Here is an 8530-nt window from a genome sequence, read left to right as displayed (position 1 = left end):
TGCCCATCTCCAGCACCTTCCCTGCAGGGACCAGTTCTGGTTGTCCCTGTCACCACCTCCACCACCCTTGCTACTCATTCCAGCCCTGGCCATCCCCATCCCGCTGCCCTCCGCGGATCCCTGCTCACCGGGGCTTCGGCACCATGTCCTCGGGCACGGGCGTCCAGATGGACTCGGGTGACTTCTGCTCCCGGAAACGTCCCTCAAAGACGGCGGCCACCTGGGTCATGTCGAAGGCGCACACGGCCGAGCCGGGGATGCTGAGGGGACACACGGGCACAGGGACAACGGCGTCACCGGCCACCCCTTGGTCCCCCCGCGACCCAGGGACATGGGGYTCAATGAGTGCTTGGTGGTGACACGTCCCACGCTGGGGTGGGCTAAGCAGGGAGGGGGACGTGCTGGGGACCCACCCCAGCTCCCAGCACCGCCGGGGCCTCCGCGGCGACGCGGACACGGGACCGAGGCGCGCGGGGCCGACCTGTTGGCGGGCGTGGAGAAGAGCGCGAGCACCACGGGGCGCCCGTCCAGCTCCAGGATGTCGGTCACCGCCTGGATGACGTTGAAGTAGAAATGCGAGTCGCCCGGCACGGAGCAGTTGAGCCGGGCCTTGAGGAAGGACGTCCACTGCTTCTCCAGCACGCGCGGCGAGCCGCCCGCGTCGTTCTTGCACACCCGCGCCACCCGCGCCACCACCACCTGCGGGCGCACGGCGCGTCACCGGGGCAGCCGCCGCCACCGGCCGCGCCGCGGGGACCTCCCCAACCTTCTCCAGGTAGTTGAACTCCATGGCGATCTCCCGGAAGAAGAAGTAGACGTGGCTGCGCCACTCCACGGCGTGCACGAAGTAGGGCTCTGCGGGGACAGCGGCGGCGTCAGGGCACGGTGCCACGCGCCCCGGCGGCTGCCCCGGCCCGCCACGGCCACCTTTGAACCACTTGGAGTCRTGCTTGACCGTGCGCAGCGTGGGGCTGTCCCCAAGGCTGCGGTAGATGACGGCGTCGATGGCCAGGAAGTCGGTGACGGTGGCGGTGAAGAGCATCCCGCCTGCGGGGAGGCCCGGTGAGCCGGCGCGCGGGAGGGAGAGCGCGGCGAGGCCGGCGGGAGGAAGGCTCACCCGTGAAGAGCGCCACGTTGGCATGCTTGGGGTCGTAGGGGCAGCGGGCCATGCCGCTGATGTTGTCACCCACGGGCTCCAGCGTGTCCATCTATGCCAGGCGGGAGGAGCCCGATGAGCACGGAGAGCAGAGCCCGCGCGCTTGGACGTATGTACGTGTATGTGCACACGCGTGTGCTCATAGGAGTGCCGCGTGCATGCATGCCCTGGGCTCGCTCCCATGGGCAGCAAGGTGCACGGGGGGACACGGCCCCGTCCTGCCCCACCAGCGGCACCCACACGCCATCCCCGTCCCCGTGCCCGTCCCCGTGCCCGTCCCCGCGCGGGGCTCACGCTGTAGTTGGCGCAGACGGGGTTGAAGGCGTTGGTGCCGCACACGAAGAGCAGGCTCTCGTTCCTCACCAGCATCACCTTGATGAAGTTTCGGCACTCTGCCTGCGCGGGGCACGGCGGGGACGTCACAGCYGGCAGTGGCCTCCAGTGATTTGGGGACCCAGCGCCCCCCGGGCGGACCCAGGAGTCCTGCCCCAACCCAAGCGCGTCCCCCCTGGACGGGGACAGGAGGAGGGCGCCGGGGGCCACCTCCCGCCGGGCGTTTTGGGCCGGGGTGCCGGGGGGGGAGGTGGCATTTGCCGTGGGGCCACTTGCAGCCCGAGGTGGCATTGGCAAATTGGATTTCTTGCYGATTATGAGATGTGCCTGTTCTGATCAGCAGACCAGAAATAATTAATTACAAACCCAATTATACAAGCGCCTAATAAATCACATCTGACACAAGCGCTGGCGGGGAGGCGGGGAGGTGGGGACATGGCGCGCGGCTCCCGTGCCGGTGGCCGGTGCCCCYGTCCCCCCGGTACCTCGTGCTTCCCCTTCATGCGGCAGATGTTGATGTCRTGCTGGTTCGAGGGCCACGTCAGCTTCTGCGGCGGGGAGGGGGCTGTTAACAACGCCACGGGGCCCGGGMGAGGCGGGCGGCAGTGACACGAGTTGGCCGGGTCTCGGCCGCACTCACCCGGTGGTAGCGCATCTCGGCGCCGGAGGGCTCCAGGCTCACRCGGTACACGTTGTCCCTGCGCGAGAGGGTGTCACTGGCCCGTGGGACACCGGCCACCCCCTCCTTGCGTCCCCCTGCCCGCCTCCCAGCGGGAGGGAACCTGGATAGTGCTGGCTCTGATGGTGCAGGTCCCCATGCTGGGATACAGSGGGGACATGGGGACCCCGTCCCCCTCTGTCCCGCTGGCTCTGATGGTGCGGATCCCCATACTGGGACACCGGGGGGACATGGGGACCCTGTGCCCCTCTGTCCCCCTGGCCATGTGCAGAGGGGTCCATAGGGAATAAAGCTGCATTGCCCCTGGGCATACCCTGCCCCAGGACTACAATTCCCAGCATGCACTGCTCCTCAGRCATGCCTGCTCCCCTGCACCTGGGCGCAATGCATGCTGGGGGTTGTAGTCCCTGTGCCCCCCAAAAGGCGTGGGGTGCACTGGGCGCAGCATTGTCAGGGGCGGTTTTTAGGGTCCTCTCTGCAGGCAGGACAGAGGTTGGAGTCCCTCACAGCCACCCTGCATTGGGAGGGGGGCARTGAGGTGTCACCTGTCCCCGACGAAGAGGGTCCGGTTGACCTTGAGGATGCGCTGCACGTTGAGGCGCTCGGCGGCCTCGGGGGGGCTGGAGCCGCGGCCAGTAAACACGGCGTAGTGCTTCACATCTGGGGGGGACAGTCGCACTGCTGGATACCCCCCCAGGCACCTGCCAAGCCCCTCTGCATCCCCCCAGCACCCTCCACATCCCCTCCCCTCCAGCATCCTCCAACACCCCTCAGCTCCGGTATCCCCATCTTCCAACCCCCCATTCTGGGATCCTCCAACCCCCCACCTCCCCAGCATCCCCACCCTCCAACCCCCCACCCTGGGATCCTCCAACCTCCCCCCTCCCCAGCATTCCCACCCTCCAACTCCTCCTTCCAGCATCCTCCAAGCCCCCCACCCAGCATCCTCACCCTCCAACCCCCCTAGCACCCACGTACCCCCCGCCGGGTGCCCCTCTCCCACCCCCCCGCGGCACTCACAGTCCTGGGGGGCCACGGCGATGGGGCCGGGCTCCTCGGGGAAGGAGCCGCGCGCCGTCCTCGCGCCCGCCGCCGCCACCAGCAGCAGCAGCAGGAGCCCCCGGGGCGGCCGCATGGTGCCCGGCGGGCGCCCGCCCCACCTGCGGGGACAGCAGGGAAACCCATGGGGACGCRGGGATCTTCCCCCCACCGCATTGCCCTTGTCCCCCGTCCGGTTAATTAGCATTGATTAGCCGGGGCCACGCGCGGGAGCTGCAGCGAGCGGGGGGACGCGGGTCCCGGCAGCACCGCGGCCACAGTGAGTCCGGGCGGGCTCGTCCCTGTCCCCCTGGGTGTCATGATCCCTGGGTGACACCCGTCCCCCTGCAGTGCTCCCACATTTAAGGAATAAACTGAAGGAGCCCGGCCGCATTTCCATCCATCTCCCTGCACATCCCGTGCTGTTCTGCACGGGCTTGCATGGGGTTTCCAAAGCAAAGCCTGCCTGACCTCTCTCCTTTTATTTTTTTKGGGGAAATATTCCAATTAAAAGATAACTGACAGCTGCCTGCAACGACAAACCAGGACCCAAAGGGTGGGGAGGCTGCACAGTCGGCTGCCAAAAGCAAACGCTCGGAAAAAACCCTGATTTGGGGCTTCCAAAGAGTTGCTGGAGATGGGGAGCTTGGGGAGGGGGAAAGTCTGACAAAAAGGAAAAAAAAAGGAAGGAAAAGGCACCTCAAGCTCGTACACCTCCAGATGTGCCCCAAACGCCCCCAGCTTGGCTCCTATATCCCCTGGTGGTGCCACGCGGGCCGCAGCAGGGCTGCTGGCACGGGTCAATGGCAGGGGGGGCACACGGCATGGATGTGGGTGCAGCGTAGCGCGGCCAGCTCCGGGATGCACAACCGGCTCTGGGATGCACAACCGGCTCCGGGATGCGCAGCCATCTCTGGGATGTGCGGCCAGCTCCAGGATGCGCATCCCACCCAGCTTCGCAAGCAGATCCAGCGGCTGGAGGACGCAGGAGCCCCTCGAAGCCGCAGCACCGCACAGGGATGGATCTGCATGTAGCAGCCACCCAAGAATCCCCCTTGCTCCCTGCCCAGTGCCTCAGTTTCCCTGTCCACAAACACTCAGACCTCGGCACAGCTGGATCTGGCAGCGCTGTCTTGCCCGGACACCTGGGCTCCCTTTCCCGGCCCAAAGGCGGCTGGGAAGCAGGCAGGGAACATCCAGCACTCTTCAGGGTCCCGGACGCCTGGGCCCCTCGGTCAGCCCCGGGCTGGGGGGGGCTGCCAGGGGGGACCCTGGTGTCCCCACAGCGGAGCCCTGGCGACACCCAACTGTCCCCTCCCCCTCCGCGGTCACCATGTCCCCCCCTGCAGCGCCAGGTGCCAAGGTGGGGCTGATGTCACCGTAACCGGAGCTGATGTCACCGTAACCGGAGCCGGCCCCGGCGCAGCTGTCACTGCACCCGCTTTGATTCGGGGTCCCCTTCCCGCCACCGCCCGCCGTGATGGGGCTGGGGCTGTTGCCCCCGGCGCCCCTGGGGACCCTGGTGGCACCAGGGGCCCCGGGGGAGCTCGACGGCAGCTCGGGAGGCTCCTGTGGCCCCGCTGCGGATGGAGGGACGGACGGAGGGACGGACGGAGCCCCCGGAGCAGCTGCCGCTGCCAGGCACGCCGGGATCGACGGTTCAAGGCTCCCGCCGGGGGGGGGGGATCCCAGGTTTTCCGGGCCGGTTCGGATGGCGGAGGCAGGAAGCAGCTGTCCCCGCGGCCACCTGGCACCGGGTTGTCCCCTGACATGTGTCATGTCCCCCCCCACACACACACCGCACACAAGTCACTTGAAGGGGGGCTCAGGATGAACACTCAGGACCCCTTAAAAACCCTGCGGGGAGTCAGAGCTTGTTACTCCTGGGGTGAGACTGGGATGGGGACAGTGGGGACAATGGGGCCGGTCCCCGGGACAGCGGCGCTTCCCGCCCGGCTTGGGTGACCCGGCTCCTCCCGCGCCGCCTCCGGTTACCGGCTCCACTTACAGCTGCCGTTTATAGCCCCCAGCCCCGTGTCCGCGGGCCCAGGCGTCCGGGCCCCGGCCCCCCGCAGGCTCCCGGTGTCTCCCAGCAGTACCCCCAACACTGGGGTGTTGGGGACAGTGGGGACCCCAGGGGTGTCTGGTGTCCCGTCTGTCCCCCCTGGCCTGTCCCTGCTCCATCCCAGAGCTGCTGTCCCCTCCCCTGTMCCCTATCCCCCAGGACACAGAATCACTTGTCCCCCAGAGCAGGGGTCCCTGGTTGCCAGCAGCACATCTGCCCCTTGCCCCCCTGTCCCCAAGGTCACTTGTCCCCCGTGGCACTCATCTTCTGTGTCCCTTTCATCCTCGTGTTCCCAGTAGCACTCATCCACCTTGACCCCCTGTCCCCATAGCACACACCTCCCGTGCCCCTTGTCCCCATGGGCACTTGACCCCTCATCCTCCACCTCCCCTTGTCCCAAATACACTGGTCCCCTACAACAGTCACCTCCCTCATCCCCTTGTCCCTAGTCCTCTTCACCCGCCTCGTCCCCTATAGCACATCCCCCTTGTCCCCCTCGTCCCCAGCTCTGGGGACACTCGTCCCTGTCCCCTGCTCCCTGGGTGCCATCAATAATGCAGACAGTGGCGGGTCGAGCCCGGCCAGGCCAGGTCCCCCCGGGCCGCCGCCGGCGCCCTAAATAATTCAGGCGGCCGCAGCCGCTCGCGGCTCATTAATTTTAATCACCGCTCGCGCCGCGCGCGCCCAAACGGGGCGTCCTGCGGGGGGGACACGGTGCAGGAGGCCCCGCCGCGTCCCTCGGTGTCCCCCATGCCGCGGGAGCACGGGGACCCCAGCAGCACAACCCGTCCTCGTGTGTGAGCTCACCCAGCGGTGACACCCCGGCGCTTGCAGCGTGGCCCGCGGTGTCACCAGCCCCGGCGCTTGGGACGGCCGCCCGCAGCACCGCCGGCACCCCGGTGCCAYCGGCCACCCCGCGGCCACGGGCTCAGCGCCGCGTCCAGCTCGTGCGCGGGAGCGCTGCCGGTGCCACCACCACCCCCGCGAGCAGGTCACCAGCCACCGCGAGCCCGCGCCTGCGTCCCCGCGGCCCGCAGAGCCACCAGGCACCCACCGTGCCGCGCGTAACGCCACTCAGCCCCGGCACCTCCGGGTCCCGGGAAGTTTCCCGGCGCCTGGATCCAGGYGGGAAGCGGCCGCGAGGCGGGCGCCGACCTGCCCGCTCCGCAGCGGCTCCCTGGGAGCGCAGAGGAGGCGCCGAGCCGGGGRCTCCCGCGATACCCGCTGCGGGGCCGCACGCGTTGCCACCGCGGCACCGCCGGCCCTCGTGCCAGCGGCGGGTTCAGACCCTGCCCCCCGGCGCCACCTCCACCCTGTGCACAGATCCCGGCCGGTGGTGGCGACCGGCAGCAGACAAAGGGCTATTGTTCGCCCCGCCACCGCGGCGCAGGAAGGTCACYGCTTGCTCGCTGCCCCACGAGGTGCCACCGCACACGGACACCGCGCAGTGACACAAAGGACGGCGCGGGCAGGTGCCCTGTTCCCCACCTGCATCCTCAGGCCCGTCCAGGGGACACCTGAGGGGCGTACGGTCGCGAGCGAGCGGGTTGCTAAGGGCCTGGCAACGGTGCAAAAAAAGCGAAAAAAAGGCAATTATTGATTCCCGCTTCTGGGGGAGGCTGGAGCAGAGCGAGCCTTGGAGGAGGATTTCAAAGGGCCGGGGGAGCGGGGGTGGCGCGGGGCGCGTGCTCACGGGTGCCGGCACCGCCGCGCGCGCACCGCGCGTCCCGTGCACGCGGTGCCATGGTGCGCGGGCGTGCGCAGGTGCGCGCCGGCGGGGACAGCGCGGGCGGCTCTGCGAGGTGCCCGTGCGTGCACGGGGCCGCAAGCGAGCACGGGCGTGCAGGGGCTCTGCGTGCACACACGGGTGCATCCCCAGGTGCCCTGTGCGCACCCGCAGGTGCACAAGCGCGCACATGCAGGTGCAAAAGAGTGCACACACGGGTGCACAAGCATGCACACGTGAGTGCCCTGTGGGCACATGTGGGTGCCCTGTGTGCACTCGTGGGTACCCTGTGTGCATATGCAGGTGCACAAGTGTGCACATGTGGATGCACAAGCGTGCACCCATGGGTGCCCTGTATGTACACGGGTGTGCACCCATTTGTGCACATGCATGCATAGGCAGGTGCACCCGCGGGTGCCCTGTGTGCACACGGATGCCCTGCGTACACCCATGGGTGCCCTGTGCGCACACGCAGGTGCCCAAGCCACACCGCGCCGTCACGCACAAGCCCCCGCGCACGCAGCGCAGTGGCCGTGCGCTCGAYGCCACGTGGGGGGGCGCGGAGCAGAGCCCCCCTGCGGGTCCCCCCCGCGACCCCGGGGCCGAGCGGCCTCCCCAAAGGTGAAATGAAGGAGACGGCGCAGCAGGTGCCGGGGCAGCTGCGCGCGGCTATTTGCGGCCGCGGCCTCGCGCGCTACCTGCCGCCCGGGCCTCGCCGCCGCCATCCCGGCCTCCCGCGGCACCATCCCGGCCTCCCGGCGCCATCCCGGCCTCCCGCGGTGCCCGCCGCGCTCACACACGGGAAGGGGACAGAGGCGCCCATGGATCCCCATGCGCAGCCCCCCGAGGGCGACGGCCTCCGGCAGCCTCCTCCTCCCTGGGCCTCCTCGTGCCCYCCGGGCCTCCTCGTGCCCTGCTGAGCCCAAGGCCCGGATGACGGGCTCTCCCTGTGGTCATCGCTGTCACGACAGCGCCCGGCCTCAGCCCAGGGCCTGCTGGGGAGGCTGGTGGATGGATGGACATGGGACCCCCACCGAGGGCGGCTCAGGACCCCCCAGCTGCCCACAGCACCCGGGGAAACTGAGGCAGGGGGAGGGCAGCGGCGCAGCCAAGGTCACCCCCGAGCCAGCGGCCCCGTCCCAGCGCTATCTGGGGTGGGAATGGGGCATCTTGCCGCCCTCCCATGTGCCCCCATTGCCCCCAGAGCCCCACATGGGGAGAAGTCACGGAGCCCCCGAGCCTGGGCCGGACACACGGACGTCTGCACCAGGGCTGCCCCCCAGGCCTGTTTGGGGGGTCACCCCCCCCCCCAGGCTGAGCATTAGGTGCTCCCCTCCCCCCCTTTTAAGGTCACATTTGACAGCGTTGCCCCCCCCCCATTTCAGGTGCTTCCCAATGGCTGCAGAAGCTGTGACCCTGGGGGGGGGCCCTGACCACCCCCCCCCTGGCGGGTCCCCTTTCTGCCCCCCCCCAAATAAACCCCATGCTGGTCCCCCAATCCAGATGCCCCCCCCAACTTGCCTCATCTCCATC

At 69.0% G+C, this 8530-nt stretch overlaps 1 protein-coding gene across 1 annotated transcript in view; it reads right to left on the bottom strand.

Moving 5' to 3' along the window:
- Nucleotides 1-3306, bottom strand: part of SEMA6B (semaphorin 6B) — an 8723-nt gene extending 5417 nt beyond the window's left edge. The window contains exons 1-10 of the mRNA XM_026035160.1: nt 3189-3306; nt 2714-2828; nt 2130-2187; nt 1975-2037; nt 1451-1552; nt 1118-1208; nt 928-1047; nt 767-855; nt 482-699; nt 129-260 (exon numbers count right to left, since the gene is read on the bottom strand). Of these exons, the coding sequence (XP_025890945.1) occupies nt 129-260; nt 482-699; nt 767-855; nt 928-1047; nt 1118-1208; nt 1451-1552; nt 1975-2037; nt 2130-2187; nt 2714-2828; nt 3189-3303 (1103 nt within the window). The 5' untranslated portion in view covers nt 3304-3306. The remainder of the gene's footprint in view (nt 1-128; nt 261-481; nt 700-766; nt 856-927; nt 1048-1117; nt 1209-1450; nt 1553-1974; nt 2038-2129; nt 2188-2713; nt 2829-3188) is intronic.
- Nucleotides 3307-8530: the final 5224 nt, after the last annotated feature.

The sequence above is a fragment of the Nothoprocta perdicaria genome, unplaced genomic scaffold, assembly GCF_003342845.1.
Source record: "Nothoprocta perdicaria isolate Ctin4 unplaced genomic scaffold, notPer1 scaffold_157, whole genome shotgun sequence".
NCBI classification, from domain to species: domain Eukaryota; kingdom Metazoa; phylum Chordata; class Aves; order Tinamiformes; family Tinamidae; genus Nothoprocta; species Nothoprocta perdicaria.
The sequence above is the reverse complement of the archived record's forward strand: the minus strand, read 5'-3'. Positions and strand labels throughout refer to the sequence as shown.